General features: G+C 28.0%; 1 protein-coding gene across 2 annotated transcripts; it reads right to left on the bottom strand.

The window, feature by feature from the left end:
• Positions 1-1003: 1003 nt before the first annotated feature.
• Positions 1004-17200, bottom strand: chinmo (Chronologically inappropriate morphogenesis). 2 transcript variants are annotated; one of them, XM_089215747.1, is made up of 7 exons: positions 16603-17200; positions 15520-15606; positions 11414-11577; positions 9604-9821; positions 8690-9167; positions 8367-8549; positions 1004-5509 (listed from the first exon to the last, which is right to left on the bottom strand). In XM_089215747.1, the coding sequence occupies exons 3-7, from the start codon at positions 11529-11531 to the stop codon at positions 5283-5285; spliced, it is 1224 nt and encodes a 407-aa protein (XP_089071873.1). In that variant the 5' UTR covers positions 11532-11577; positions 15520-15606; positions 16603-17200; the 3' UTR covers positions 1004-5282. The 2 variants fall into 2 exon arrangements, with proteins under 2 accessions (XP_089071873.1, XP_089071874.1); XM_089215748.1 differs by having other exon boundaries at positions 15520-16266.
• Positions 17201-17452: the final 252 nt, after the last annotated feature.

Raw genomic sequence — 17452 nt, forward strand, 5'->3', positions numbered from 1 at the left:
TTTTGTCATGGCTGACAGTCATTTAATGTGTCTGTTACAGAGTTAACTCTGTGTATTCTTTAATGCATAATTTATTAATTTGGAGTATAAAAGATAAGCAACTAGATAAAAGTATAACAAGATTAATAATTTATGAAAAAAATAATCATAGTTATATGAGTAAATTCCTAATAAATAATATGGAAAAATAGTAACTAAATGGCCAACAAATACTTACACCATTATCGATGATCAATAATAATAAAATAGTTTTTGAATAAATTCAAAAAAAAAAAATTGTCGTTCTATTTATACTGCAGATCAAGTATAGATTTTTTCAGCACTACCGTTCTAAACCCTAATTTAATATTTCGAGTGGTTATTATGTTTAAAATTATGATGCGATGTAATGTGTACATGTAGCTGTGTACACCTAACCGGCCAACAATGATTGAGTAGAGAATTTAGGATTTTAATCATATTAATGATTGTTGAACAATTATTAAAATTGTTTTATAAATGTTTACTGATATTTTTTGTTTTTAATAAAAACTTATTTTTAAAATGGATCCAACGAAAAAAAATATATTAAGTTTTTACAAGTGCTAATTTCAATAATAATTCATATGTACACTAGGTATTATAAGAAGAAAATGAATAGTTAAAGACAGTTTTCATATAACTTGATTATTTTTCAAAGGAGGTTTTTATTTGTTGGGTTTATGAAACTAAATCAAGTTAATTATTATAAATATTATAGCTTATGAACAAATAAAATGTGTGGGAATACCTTATAAGACTTAGTTATGTGAAATTGTGAAATACAAATGTATAATATATTACACAAATACAATGGTGTTAGATATTAAAAAAAAAAAATATTATTTTATTAACTAAATTCAATTTTCAAAAAGCAGGTAAATGCTGAGTAATCAAGTTTATCTGTTTAAGCTTTGTATATAATTTCAATTTTTCAATATTATACAAAGTTTAATATGTACTATATAAAATACAAGGAATAAAATGGTATATATAACATTTATGATGCAATTTGTAAAAGAAAATTAAAAAATATTAATAATTTAATTAAATTTGGGAATCCTCTAACAACTCTTTTTCTAGTTTTCTTTACAATAAACATTTTCATTGATAAGAATAAAATAATTTTTGTTTAAAACTGTACAAGCACTGCAAGCCTCACAGTGTAGTAACACTGCAAGGCGTGTGGCTATAATACATCAATTAATGATACATAGAACATAATAATTGCTACAAAAATATGACAACTAAATGTTTAATTATGAACAGACCATAAGTACTACAAACACCATGTTAAAATACTTTTAAATATTGAGTATTTGTATTACATTTTATCTTAACCAAATACCGAGTGGGTTTTAGTTTTTATTTCAGTAAGTTGTAAACGATACTTTATGAGCTAAATATAAAACAAATATGCTAGGAAGACAGGTTACACTTGTAGAGACTGTCCGGCAGTATTTTTCAACCATTTTTATGATGGATAAAAAATTAACAAAACATTACATATTATACTTTGATCAGAACATATTATTATATTCAAATTCAATATAATTTTTAGTAGTCAATTATAGAATGGTAATACGATTTACCTAATATTTAAAATATCAGATCCATTGACAATGCAAAATTTTGAAATCAATACATTTTTCTAATCGATATAGGTCTATTATATAATATATTTATACGTAATAACTGTCTTAGAAAAACAAACTAAAATTAAAAACATAATTTTTTGAATATAAAATAAAAGTCAACACATTATATTATTAATTAAACAAAAACAGCAAATTATAATTGTTTTGCAAAAATTATTCATGAAATATTCCTTTATAATTTATAGCTATGATTTTTTAATACATCTTTAAAATATTTGTCTTTTTAATGACATAATTTAAAATTGTTTTAGACACAATTCAATTAATTTAATATTATTTTATTTAAGTAAATTTGCTATAAAGGTCGTAATAAAATATTAGATCCAAACAACTAATTGGCACTGTCAAAAAAAAAACAATTATATTGAAATTTATCATCAATTAATTTATAAATCAGCCAATCATGCTAAAAATTTTGTTAATTTAAAATTTCCACGAGAAAAAATATGTAATACAATCAAAACATACCCTGACAATTTAACAAGTTCTTTTGTAACCCACAAAAATAATATTATACAAAAGTCTTGAAAAATGTATCTGCAAATTAACATACTTACGCAACAGTTTTTTCTTGTTAAAAATATTTTCTTGTGTTTTAATTGTATAATATTGATTTGCAAGCAATTGTAATATAAACAACAAATTATTAAATACATTAAAAAAAGAATATAAATGGCTGATTCAGTGAAACTATACAAATGGTATAAACAGAATAATCACAGCAAAACTTAAAAACTAGATTAAATATTTACTCAAATGGTGACACATGGAATAAATTCAAACACTAACAAAATACCTACAAATCAGCAACATTAACATAACAACACAATTTATTATAATCCTATATTACTTAACTATTAATATTAACTTTGTACATTTAGAAAATTAAAGAAAGAAAATTAACAGAGGAATTTTTTGCACTGTTTTGTACTATATCTTTACAAAATCATATTATTAATATATATATTTAAAAAAAAAGAGGTAGATGGATTAGGAAACCATGATTTACATTGATTACAATAATAATGATAGTTAAAATTATATTAAAACTTACTTAAACAAAAACTATAGATATGAATTAGATAATATTAGCCTAATTTATATAATTTAATTATTCTAAAACTTATCAGAAGTGGAGGTAGTCAATTTGTACTATAGGTCATCATTAAAAATATTACTAAATAATTTCTTAAAGTGATGTTTACCTAACAACAATAAAGAATTAACACTTAACTTCACTCTAAATGTGGAATGTCATAACTTATAACAGAATACTGAACAAACATATTACAGATTGTCTGCACCTTAATTTTAGTGCAAAAAATTCCCCAAATAATATCATATATTTCTTTACTAATAAACTTTACTTAAGACACCAAATTGTACTCTGAGTTATGTACCAAACACGGTAATCATTTTGTTTCAATTATCACTAAACGAAAAAAAAAAAAAATTAATAAATCATATAATAAAAATGCTTGCAACAATAATAATAATAATAATAATAATAATAATAATAATAATAATAATAATAATAATTAATTATAAAAATAATATGTTATGAATGGCATATTATCTTACACAAAATAAAGAAGAAAAAGGTTTAGTGCCACTTAACAGTTGGAAATTATGTAATGAAACTAAAAAAAACAAAACATAACAACCAATTAATTTACATGTGTAAGACAAACCAAAATAACAAATAAATATGCAAAAAATTTTGAAATCAAACAGTTTGTTTAGTGTGTAAATTGACTGCAAAAATAAGGTAGGTATACGTTTTTAAGTTATGAAACAGGCAAAAACATATTATAAAATTCTTAATGGTTTAAATAACAAAATAAATAATAAAACAGCTTAACCTAATAAAAACTATAACATGTGGTATTAAAAATACTTGTACTATCGTTACATTAAAACTACACGAGGCGAAATGGTAAGTATATATTATTGACTTATGTCTCCGCCGCAGTTCGCCTCATTTTATACTTTATTAATAATATTATTGTTAATATTTTTTTTTATTTTTTTATTTTTATTTTTTTTTTTTTAAACATAAAATATTTACTTAATTTAAAATTTGTACATTAAGCCGAAACAAGTTATTTAATTAAAGTAGCGATGACGTCTTATTTGAATTATTAATTGTGTTATTGAATACACAAAAATGTAATCAAGAAAATAATATATGCCTAAAACAAATTTTTTATATAAAGATGTATGCGAACGACAAGCGCTTTAACATTGATTCCAAATATAAAAATACATTTTTCTATTTGGATTTATAATCAAGGTATACATATATAATGTAGAATTATTTTAAGTATGCATAATAACACAATAAAAACAAATTCTGGCTTCGATTATATTGTGACTAGTGGAGCAGTATTATATGACTAGTATTAAAAAAAAAAAAAAAAAAAAAAAAAAAAAACATTAACGGTTACATTTTAGAAAATGAATGGTACATTTTTGTTTTAAAGATGCTTGAATTGAATTAAAAATTTTAATCAGGTACAATATATAATGCAATAATAATTGATTTAAACGAATATGTTCAAAATACAAATTACAACAGTGTATAAATAAGCATACTGATAATACAAAATAGTGTATTACACTAAAAATATGATATTTAGTAAATAGATTGTTCTAGGCTTTGTCTCTATTTTCTAATAATAAATTTCCTATTTTTTTTTTTTTAAATATACTTTTAAATCATTTGAACCTATAAATGAAACATTACACGTTGCAAATATATTAATTATAAATTAAAATTTTATATAATGTTAATCCACGTGTATAGTTTATAATTCAGATGTACTTGAAATAAATTTTTCTTAAAAAATGCAATACATTTTTAATTCAATACCTAAACAATCAAATTCATTTAACATCATTTCAAATACTAGATGAGAAGTTACTAATACCTCAATGTTAAATATGCATAATTTTGAGTTATTAACCCAAAGAGTACAATTAGTCCATATCAAAATTTAACAATAAAGCTAATAAACCCCCCTTTCCCTCGAGGCAATATTAAAAACCCCATTTTTAAACAAGGGCTTGAATTTTCTAAATACAAGACTAACAATCAACAACGAAAGCCAATTTCATTTACTTATAAAAATGAATACAAATTATATTAAAATGTACCATTCAAAGCCACTTTTTTTAAAATCAATACACAATAAATGATAAGAGAGCTGCTTAATGACTTAACTAACAGTGTATTACTATAACTTATGGAGACATAAGCAATCCACAGATTCAACATTAACATTTTTAATATTATAAATAATATATTATAAGTTATATTTGAATATATAACGTGTAAAATCATTGAGGTAAGTTTCACATTGAAGGCGGTGTCATAAAAATGTATTTTCACCTAAAAACTAACACCACCTTCATCAGTCTTAAAAGTTGCAGAAGTGTTTATGGTTTACATTTGTACTTTAAAGGCAGTTAGTCTGCAGTTTGCTTATGTACCAGACTATTTTATATTCAACTGGTGGTATGATTAATGCTTAAGGAGAGGTAGATATATTATATATAGTGTTGGGGAGGGTAAATTATATGGGAAAGAGGTAGATTTGTTAAGAATTATTGATTGTGATTTGCAGTTTGCGGAAATGTTGGATTTGATTTTACTGCAATTTCTGTTTTATGTTCTCTCGCAATATGCCGTCTCACTGTATTATTCCGCGTAAATGTTCGAGCACAAAATGGACACGGAACTCGAATTCCTTGATGCCTCTGTCTTATATGAGCTCTAAGATTTGTTTCATAACCATATAGCCGTTCACAATATGGACATTGTAATTTTTTACCTGAAATGTAAAAAAATAGCTTACAGTTAAATAGCCTTCATGTATAGTTATTTAATAATAGGTAAAATTTTTTTAAGCTATAAATATCAAAAATTACTGTCAACTTCTTTATTTGATTTATTATAAGCTTTATAAAAAAAAATCGGGTAAGTCATGGATGTCGCTCTGCTGTAGGTTACAAGTGGGTTACTGTAATGGATGGAATTAATTAAATTTGAATCCAATGATATTATATTATTGTATACGGAAAACGATTTTGAGCGGAGACAGTTTATCTGTCTAGGATATATTATTATTATTATTATTATACATACAGGGTGTCCCACAGAGATCTGACATTCTAACAAATGAAATAACTTTTGTTCTAATCAATATTTAAAAAAAAATTCTTTTAAATACAATTCATAGACATTTTTAGAAACCATTTTTATTTTTTTTAATACTGAACATAAAAAACTTAAAAATTGATAAATTTTTTTTCGAAATATTCAATATAGCCAATTTGCAAATCTGATTTTTAGAAAAATTTATATGGTAAAAACACTTATTTAAGTCAAATGGCTGATTTTTTACATTTTTTTTAAATATCAATATTTTCGTTAAGTAAATTACGATCTAGTTTATGTTAGAAACCTTGTAATTTCAAATAATAATAAAGTTTTTTAACAATATTTTATAAGAACATTTTTAAATAAGTGCATGTTAAAATCTAATTATTTTTTTATTGTATTTATTTTAATAATGCGATGTATAAACTATAAATTACTATAATTTACCTATCGAAAATATTGATATTTAAAAATCAGCCTTTTGACTTAAATAAGTGTTTTTACCATATACATTTTTCTGAAAATCAAATTTACAAATCGGCTATATTGAATATTTCAAAAAAAAATTTATCAATTTTTAAGTTTTTTATTTCGAGTATTAAAAAATTAAAAATGTATTCTAAAAATGTAGCGCAAGTGTCTATAGATTATATTTAAAAGAAATTTTTAAAAAATATTGATTAGAACAAAAGTTATTTCATTTGTCAGAATGTCAGATCTCTTTGGGACATCCAGTATATATATATATATATTATTAAATAGATTAATAAAAATTTTTAAATCTTAAAGATTTAAAAAGAAATTTTTTTATGAATTTCTAGCTTAAAATAATTGGCGAATTTTCGTGATTTTTAGGTATGTTGTCAAAATTCAAACTTTGAAAGCTTGTAAAAAAAATTGTGAGTATGTATTTCTTTTATTTTTCAACTGTTATTATAAAAATATGTTAGTAGCCTTGTATTAAATATTAAAATATTAGATTTAAAAAGAAAAACTTTTATGAATTTCTATCTAAGATAATTTGAACTTATCCGTAAATTTTACATATTTAGTCAAAATTTGAACTTTAAATGCTTATAAAAAAAATGCATGCCTATGTATTTTAAATATTTTTCAACTGCTATTGTAGCAATACATTTTCAAGCTTTTCTATCCAAAAAATAAATTTTTATCGATATTTATAGAAAAAAAAACTAAAAAAATTGAAAAATTAAAATGTCAGTAAACAGCTCAAAACAAATAAAAATATATTAAAATTCTTATCAAATATAGAAAATGCCTATTTATAAGCATTCAGTGAAAATTTCAAGCATCTGTGGTCAATCGTTTTAGAGTACCACCAAAATAAGAAAATTACTAAATGAGAAATCTAGTGAAAATCCAATGTTGTAAACATTTAAATTTCAAACGCTCATAATAATTTAATTTGAATTTCTGGAGGACATTTTTTTTGTGATAAAGATTGACAAACTTGTAAGTAATCTTGTATTTAAAGTTTCAAATCTTAGATTTAAAAAGAATTTTTTATGAATTTCTAGCTTAAAATAATTTGCAAATTGTTGTGATTTTTACGTAATTTATCAAAATTCAAACTTTGAATACTTATAAAAAAAAATTGTTTTATTTTATTTTCTAACTACTATTGTAATATAAACATTCGGTGAAAATTTCATGTACCTATGGTCATTTGTTTTAAAGTTACCTACATAAAAAACCAAAACAGATTTTGTCAAAAACTGATTGTGCGTAAAATGTCCCGTTTTCCACTTAATTTCTAGTTTGTTTATCCCTATTATTTAGAAAAATATTGAGAACTTTTTACTTTTTTTAATTTTGACCCCAAAATACCAATTAGATTCATTTTCTAATTGAACGAGGTACTGAAGTTGAAAATCAAAGCACTTTTATTGCACCAAAACGTGACGACAGGCACAAAAACACACACACACACACACCATGGTAAAATCAATACATTCCTCGTTTTGCTCAGAATCTAAAAATCAATTAATTGCACATGGTTTTTCAATTGGTTAAATTAAACCATCCTATAGTAATCAGAATATTGTTACTCCAAGAACCACATTATCACGTCAACACTGGGTGATTATTCTTTTTTGAACTACTGAGAATATCTTAATTTTTGCCCCTCAAAGAAACCAACAAAGATTTACATTTCTACTAGATAAGATGTTGTTGAAGTAGAAAATTGGAGCATTTTTAACCAAAAGCTATGACGGACAGAAAAAAAAAACATCATTATAAAATCAATACATTCTATATCACTCCACTCAGAATCTAAAATCAACACGTCATTGTTTATAATTAAATAGAGAATTCAAAATTTTATCACATTAATTTTTTTTATAATTATATAATTATTGATGACAAGTACGTACAATTTTCGGGGGGGGGGGGGGGAGGTGAACTCCTAAATTCCCCTCCCCCTGTATACAGGCCTGATTGATGATATTAAAATGATTTCATAGAAAGGTAACTGTTAAATTAGTCTCGAAGGTGGTATATATTACCATCAGGAGTTAGAGTTGAAACAACATTTTTATGAGATGTATCTATTTTCCACGAGTGATTTGAAGGAGATGGTGGCGTTGTCCCATTATCTGGTGTTTTCCATTCATTGGTTGTATTTGTATTTTGTGGAAATTCTCCAGAATTTGGTGCTGTAGTTGCAGGTTCAGATTTGATTCGCAGATCTATATTTTTTTTAATTTTAACATAAATTAGTAGAATAGCAATGAAAAAGTCAAGAATGTTTAGTATTGTTAAAGAAAAAATAATTTATTTAAGTAAATTAAGTGTTGGTCCTATTAAGTATTACAAACTGTTAGTATACCTTCTCCACAATTATTAGTAGTCACATTACGGTAATGATGTGATGAAGTAGTAGCATCTGCAGGACCAGAATTATTTGTTTGGGGCTGATGAGAATTTTCCAAATGCACTGATGAATGCGAAGAGTAGGTCAAAGAAAGAGGAGATTCACGTTCAGGTCTGGAACCATCTCTTAAGACAGATGCTCGAACACCAAGTGTATCAGAAACCGGCGTAGTGTTGGGATTGTTATGGTGTGCTCGTTTATTACTTCTTTGGGGGTCAGGTGATGAAGGATGCTGTTCAGAATGTCCAGTTGTTTGACGATAATGACATGTTATATATGGTAATGGACTAAATGAGGTAGAGGGAAGTTGAGCTTCTGTGGATCCATTTTGTTTTGGTCTTGGAGAATCATTTGCTGTTTTGTTTTCACTATTACCTTGTTCACGCTGACTTGTGAGTGACAATTTGTCATACTCAAATGACAGGCCTTTAACCTAATTAACATTTCATAATAAAGTTATATTGTATTAAAAATTCGAAATATCAAAAATACCAAGTAGTTAATTTAGTGATATTTGTTCCTTTTTCATTTTTTGTACTGTAATATGTATGATACAAAAAAAAAATAATAATAATAATAAATAGGCACTACCTATATATTTTATGTGATTTAATAATGAAAAACATTAACATTTAAACAGTTAAGATTATTTTAAACAACAACAGTTATTATTATTTAAATTTGAAAAAAAAATGTAATTTGTTATTAATTTGATAAAGATTGTTAACTTTAAGATTTTAAAATTTTACTCAGTTGATAGTGACACATTTTTAATAATTATATAAATTTTATTTTGATATTCCTCCCACTACAATAACAATATCAATTGAAAATATTATGAAATTTTAAAACAAAAACATTAGTTTTACCTGTAAATTGTCTGCAGTTTTTAAAAAACTAGAGAGCCTCTCTTGAGATATTTGTACTTCCCCACGGTACATGAACTCAAGTAGCGATGCCATATTTGTAGACGATGTCCCATCAAGTATGACAATTAAACTTGATCCTAGTGGAGTAGCTTCAAATATTTCTTGAAAATGTTTACTGCATGCAGCCAGAATTAGTTTGTGAGCTTTGAAAGTTTTGCCTGATAAAATAAAATAAACATTTACTTAATAATATATTTCTATAGGAAATACATTAAGTAAATCCTTCAATCATACTACAGCAGAAATTTGATAGTCCAGATGATTGGTATCATCCAGATTAGTGATGTCTTAAATAATGAAATTGTTATTGGTAAATTTGATTCATAGATCAATTAAGTGATAAGAAATTAGGATAGGTTATAGTTAAGAAGATCTCAAACCCATATGCGCAGTGCCGGATAGACAAAGTATCAACCCTAAGTTATATTTTTAACCGGCCTTAAAAGGCCCATTTGCAAATGAGCATTTCTAAATTTACCTAGATTTCACACAGCGCACCAAGGTAAATAAATGTATTTAAATTTGTATAATAAAATAATTGCCTAAATACTTACCATAGCCGAGATTTTCTCGGTAGCTTGCTGCTTCAATCCAGGCCTGCATAATTGTAGTTGACGTAATATTATTAATGTATCAAAATATACGTTCAACGGTTTTAATTTTGTGTTGTTAGCTATAATCAAGACTTTAATAATAGAGTGAATTCGCCTATAATGAATTTTAGGTAAGAAAATTATCTGAGTTAATTGTATATAGATGTAATATAGAAGAATCAGCTTAATTGGGACACATATGTTGATCTATTTGTCCCTATTATTGGACTGTCTCAATTAACCGAATTTAAAAAAAAAATAAAAACTATTGAAGTGTACAATACACATACATAATAATTTTATTCATACTTTTGTATTACAAAATACAAACATAATTCATATTTTATCAGGTTTTAGAAAATCATCCACTATTTTTTGTTTTAATTTATTAATATTTTGCTTATCGACAAAATTTGCACAGATGTCTAGCAAAGTTGTTGGGCACTTTCGTTTCAATTTTCGAACCAAAAGAATGTGAACTAAAGCTTATCGAGTAAGTAATTTTGTACGTAGGCTAGTTTACTCCTATCTTCATAGAATATGTACTAGGTAGTAGGATAAAAATGACTGACAAAAATAAAATACATACCTGTATACGTACAATATTATAATATATTGTATGATATAAAATCATTAAATAAATTATAATAGACGTCGAGATTAGATAATAATAGTTCATATAAGAAAACAGGTATGAATAGATTAAGCTATGTCCCTTATAACTGATGGTTTCCCCCTAATTAATAAAGTTAAATTGCCTAAAATGAATACATTCGTTTGGGGCTCTTGACGATTTGTCCCCTTTATACGGTGTCTCCATCAAACAGATTCCACTGTATATACTATAAATAAATGTTTATAAATTGCTTAATAATTAAAATAAAACTAACAAGAAAACATATTGTACAGTAAATGTGCTTACCTTAAAGTTTCTTAATAGATAAATTTACTCTAATATGAAAGCTAACAACACAAAATTAGAATAGCAAAACATATATATTTTTGTAAGTCAGGCATTAGTAAAACGGGGATAACATATGTGGAAGAGATGTAATGTCTTCTTAATGGATGAATGTTAAAACAGAACAACTGTAAATTTTGGTCATCGGACTATCAAGGTTCTACTGTAATTTTATAATACACATATTTTATATTACCTTCACAAAACAATGATACATCTGTTAAACTTTCCGATTTGAAAAGGTTATCAAATGCAGTTACAAGGTTGCTACTAAAACTATTCCACTTCAGACAGAACTGTTGCTGAGGGTCCATTCCAGATTGTTTTTGTGACAATATTTAAAAAGACATATCAGTGACCCTGGAAAAAAATTACATACATTTATAGCAATATTTATGACAATTACTTTCAATTTAATAGTAAAAATATTAAATACATAATTATGAATTAAAATAAAAATAAATTTCTTTTGTCTGATAAAATTACTAAGGTAATAAAGACTTTTCTCAGCAGTTGAACTTTTTAATGATTAAATATTATGAATCTATCAACCTATGACAACAAAATCAAGATAATTATCTAACAATTTACTTTCAAAACTATAAACATTTTTTTACATATAAATTGAACTTTTACAATTTGTCTCATACCTAGGTAGTATATTTTTAAAATAACAAAAAAATAAATAATTTAACAGATATGTAGAAGAAATATAAGAGTCTTTAATAAAAGTAAAAGAAAAACGGTGAACAATTATTTCTACTTAATAGGTACCTAAACTGCTAGTCCTCCAGTAAATACAAACTAAAAAGTAATTAAGGAGGAGCTAGTGTATATAATAGTGTATATATAATATGTTTTTAATTAGAAATCTAGTTTAGAAATAAAGTTATTATTTATAAATATATAATGTGTTGAGAACTAAGATGCGAAAATTAACAGGGTGGGTAAAGACATTCATTTAACTCTTTATTCACCACAGCACAAATACAAAAAAAGGACACTAAACTTGCATGAGTTGTCTTCGTCTTATAAATGTACCATATAACATATCAAAAACTGTTTTTAGCGGCAAAGAACTGAGAAAGCTACAGAAATACCTAAGAAACAAAATGTCCTCCACATAAAAAGAATAATTTTAAATATTGTTCTAATTTTTTTGATAATAAAAATACAAAAATAGTCACTTAAGTTTGAAAAATACAAAACTAATGGATTTTAAAACAATAAAAAATGTTTTCGTATAAGTGATATCAAAGAAATAAAAACAATATTTTACAGATAATGTCCTCGATTATATTGTATATGAAGTTATAATCATAGCTATCACTACAGCCTGGGCGTTTCTAACCCACGCAAAACAGTTTTTGCTAAATTGTAGGTACATTTGTTAGATGGAGACAACACATGCAGCATAACATTAATGTATTTCTTGATGTACCTATTCTGAAAATTTATCTTTTTAGAGCTAATTTATTTATAAACAGTATTTTTATAGATTATACCTAGGAAATTACAAATAAACACCAACAAAAAAAGTAAAACATAATTACCTACAAGTGAAAATTATATAAAGATAGCATAAAATAATGTTGTTTTTAGTTTAAGCGATAAATTGTGTAGATCACTATTGATCTTGATGACAGTACTCATTTAATTACTTTTAAATTGTATGTACAATTTTCTATCTATAGAGTAATACAATAATGCACATGAGGTACTTATATTTATATAGTGTATATAAGAGTTAGGTAATCAAACAAGAAAATGAAGTTATTAAATCATAAAAATTAAAATTATTTATTAAAATGATAAAAATAATTTGGTTGTAGGTACATACATACTCTAATAAATAATGTATTGGGTTGTAAAAAAAAATACTAATTCATTTAAGATATTTATACACAAATATATTGAGTAATAACTTAAGTCGGAACTTAAGTATATTTAAACTCCGATAAAAATATTACACATAATAGGTATCTATTATTACATTTATGCATACAAGCAAAAAATATTTGCAGACACATACTTCCATCAATCATTTTAATATCAGATTACGTCTGGTTTGATTATTACAATAGCATAGTAAACAAATTTAATTATGTTTATGTGTGATATTTTTATAGAAATGTTGCTTTAATATTGAACTATAATATCAAGTACCTACCTAATTTGAAAATTATAAAATTTGTAATGTTTCAATTTATAACTATAAAATACATGGATATTACCTATATAATGATTACCTATACAGATAATTACACTCCCTTTAATTTATTAACAGCAATCAAGATTATGTTAAAGTTAACATTTATCATTATTACATTGTTATTAATGAATATTTATAAATTAAGATCAAAATCATACAAAAATGAATAGAAATAAAAAAAACATATTGCTGCTTATTTTTTAAATAATTATGCCTGACTGCAGTGTCAATAAAATAAACTATAGTATAGGTAGGTACCTACTTGTAAAAATGATGGTAGACAACTTAATATTTTTTAGATCCCGATTCAAGTATTTACAAGCACAGTGTACAACAATAAAAATTGTATAACTAGAATAAGTAATTAACTAATTTTAAATAAAACAAAATCTATGAAAGTAGAATAATGAATATAGAATAAATATTAATACTGATTTTGGATAAAGATTTATTTTAGGTATTTAAAAACGAGAAGGCATTTAACAATAACCAACACAAAACAAGTTTGTTAGGTAAATAAATTGAGAAAATATTCACGTAGGTATAAATATATATTTCAATAGCTAGAAATAATAGGTAACCGATTAAAATCATTGTTGAAAATATGTAACTATTATTGAATGTAAGATGTAAATTATCATTTTCTTGAATAACATTGACCTGTTTTGGCTATATTTCATAAATATATGTTTATAATTCTATTAGCTAGGTACCTATAGAATTTAGATATTATGGAGATGAGATCTGCTATATCTACATAATTTTATTCACTGAAAAGTTGTGTTACTATTGTTATACCTTATACATGGCAGAAGTTTAACAAAGCACAAAAAAATATTTCTTCTTTTATTAAGTCATTGCATAAATATTTAGGTTTTTCATAACAATAATAATACAAAAAATGAAAAACTTAGTGTATGCTATTGCCTGTTGTCACCCTAATATACCTAGGTTTAGGTATGCTAATAATAAGTTAGGTAATAGATAGATTATAGAATAATAGATTATTAATTACAGACACTGTAATATTAGCCATAACTAATATAATAACAGCTCAACATAGATCAATAACCAAATTATTCAACTAGTAACTAATAAACTAATATAAAGGTCTAAGAATATAACACATAAAATCAACCTCGAAATTAACTAATTATTAGTAAGTTAAGAAAATGTATCGGTCAACGAAAATATGAATATATCCGATACAAATTGAAATATCATAAAATGTTATTTATAATAGTAGGTACTAGGTACCTAAATACTAACAAAACTCAGATAGTACCTAAATTAAATTATTACATAGATTATTACTTATTAAGCTTATTTTTTGCAAAAATGATTTCTATAGGTAGATTTTTTTACTAGGTAAAGAAATAAAAATTACTCTTACAAGTGTTTAATAATATTATAGATTAGGTACCTATAAATATAACCTTACTGAAGTGATAATAATTGGAGTAAATCTACACATAAAATATTAAAATATACCCAGCAGGGACGGACTGGTCCAGCAGGTTACATAGGAAGATCTCAGGGTGGCCTGCCCAGCCTAAAATTTATTTAGAAAATGATATCATATATATTTATATTTTAAATACCTAGGTTATTTGACCTACATTTTTTTAAAATTTGGTGAGAATCATTTTTTACCAAATTATAAAAACCTAGTTATATGAAATAATATTTTATATTGTACCTACATAAAATTAGTTAGGTATCTATATTATGTGACTATAATTTGATAGTTTAGAATGTATTAATATCAATAACTATTGTATAATATATATGCTCAAAATTGATTTAGAAATAGGTATCTACCCAAGTAGTTTTATTTTTGCTCAACTTTTCTAGACATGATGAATTATTTCAGTCCGCACATGAACATACCTGACAGTTAACTGTCTACCTTACTGAAATCTTACCATAAACTAACACTAAGTAGACTTAGGTACCTAGGTGATTTCTACGACTGTAAATAACAAATTGTTATTATGGCGTCAGGTTTTAAGAACCACAGACTACCTCAGGAGTTGCGACTTTTGAGTACATAATATTATTTTCAACGAACAGAAAACATGCAGACTTACCGTTCAGCAGGCTGTGGTGTGGCAGACGATTCCGTCATACATTCATGGCATCGAGGTGGTAGACCCCCGGTCGTTACTTCTTCAGGTCTGCACAAACACACACATAGAGAGAGAGAGAGTGAGTAATTAGAAAATATTTTACATTCAGAGACGACACGGGGTCGTGTTTGGGTGCAGGTAGCGGGTTAGATCTTCACCACGCAGCGGCGGGGCGATAAGAGGGTGGGGGCAGAGGCGTTCGAGTAAGGGTTTTTGTCGCGAATTTCAAAGATTTGAACGGCGTATGTCGCAATGACCACGAAGAATGACATCAGCTGCTGGCCGCGATGTTGTTCGGGGCAGTGGTGCAATTGCAAACATTTGCATAGCGCACGGATGACCGTGAAACTGTCTTCGTCGTCGTCGAGAGCGCCCGCGCGTGTATGTATATGAGTGTGTGCAAGTGTGCAGCAGCAGCAGCAACCACCTACTACCAGATCGGTCGAGCGGTGCGAGTTGTCTGGTAGCGGTCGCGAGCTCAATGTGCCAGCCAACGGTGAGGGGCGCCAGTGTCTGCGAACGGAACCGACGGTGGCGGCGGCGGCGTCAAGCGATTTGCACGCGGTTGACGGCTCGTCCGTCGACAGCGACGACGTCGTCGTCGGCCCACGGCGCCTACGACCGGTGGTGATCGGGTGAGTGGTGAGTTCCGGGTGGTGTTTTCGGACGGGGGTGAGAAACGTCCGCTTTCCAAACGCCTCTCGTTCGCTTCTCATAAAATACGAGTTTTATATTATTAATTATTATTATTATTATTATTATTATTATTATTATTATTATTATTATTATTATTATTATTATTATTAAATTAAAATATTATGATAGTAGGCTGATACTAGTATGCCGTGATGAGTCGCGTAGGTGGATGATATTATTTTGCATACACACACACACACACACATGCGTAAGAGCACACGACGTGGTGAGAAAAATTTGTTAAAAATATGAAAATGGTTAGGAAAAAAAAATTGCGAATTCGCTGCGCTGTGAAGGCAATCTGCGGCGCGTATGTTTTGTCGTCTGTTTGTTGTTGTTGGTTATTACCTTGGCGTAGCGAGTTGTTCTCCCTGCGAGTGTCGTTTGCGAAAAAATTGTTACTAATAATTAATGGACACGATTGACATGAGTGTAAAAATATTGCAATCTTGCGATTGGGGGAGCAAAAAAAAAACGCACTCGCTCAACGTACGCACACACACACTCACGGATAAAAAACGCGCGCACACACGTCGTTCATTCACACACACACACGCGCGACGCACACTCGCAGAACGGCAGCAGCGGACCGGAAGGCGAAAATGGCATAATGCAGTAGGTCAAACTGACGAGTCGCGAAGTTTCGCGCTGACGTTTTTGCATTGGGTAAAATCGCACTAACCGCGAGCGTGCGCACTGTGCGAATACTGCGGCGCCGCCGCCTGCCGCCGTCGCCGTCGACGCCGCCGCCGTTTCCCCGCCGCTCGGTTGCGTTCGCGCGGGTCTGCTGGCTATCCCACACCGCCACCCGTCCGCCGATCATTTGCAGTGACGCAAGGGTCGCGGCCGCCGGGACGTGATTTTCGCTCTCCGTTTTGTAACCCCTCGCGCGTATCGACCACGGCCGCCGCAGCCGAACGACACGATGCGCGGCGCGCGCAGTCGGGTCGGCCGACCTCGGCCGCCGTCGACGCACTGAGTGTATGACGGCCGCGGACCGTCGTCCCGACCTGGTGGGGATTGGCCGGGGACGGGCTGCGGGGAACGTGCACGGTGTTGCAGCGCCCATACACGTTGCAACACTGCGTTCGACCTTATATGCTGCTGCTGCTGTTGTAGCTGCTGTCGCGTAGTGCTATTGCTATTTGCTATGCGTTGTATTGCGGAGCGGCGGCGGCGAACGTTGGCCTTCGGCTGC

This window comes from Diuraphis noxia, unplaced genomic scaffold (assembly GCF_037042655.1).
Source record: "Diuraphis noxia isolate RWA-SAM2 unplaced genomic scaffold, SU_Dnox_SAM2 contig0001, whole genome shotgun sequence".
Lineage (NCBI taxonomy): Eukaryota > Metazoa > Arthropoda > Insecta > Hemiptera > Aphididae > Diuraphis > Diuraphis noxia.

Bases quoted from the DNA above. Each gene is read 5' to 3' on its own strand.
- chinmo (XM_089215747.1), bottom strand. From the start codon at position 11,531: ATGGACCCTCAGCAACAGTTCTGTCTGAAGTGGAATAGTTTTAGTAGC. The intron at 9,822-11,413 runs GTAATATAAAAT...TTATTTTATCAG, and splicing joins TGTATCATTGTTTTGTGAAG to GCAAAACTTTCAAAGCTCAC. The intron at 5,510-8,366 runs GTAATATATACC...TTTACATTTCAG, and splicing joins TTCAACTCTAACTCCTGATG to GTAAAAAATTACAATGTCCA.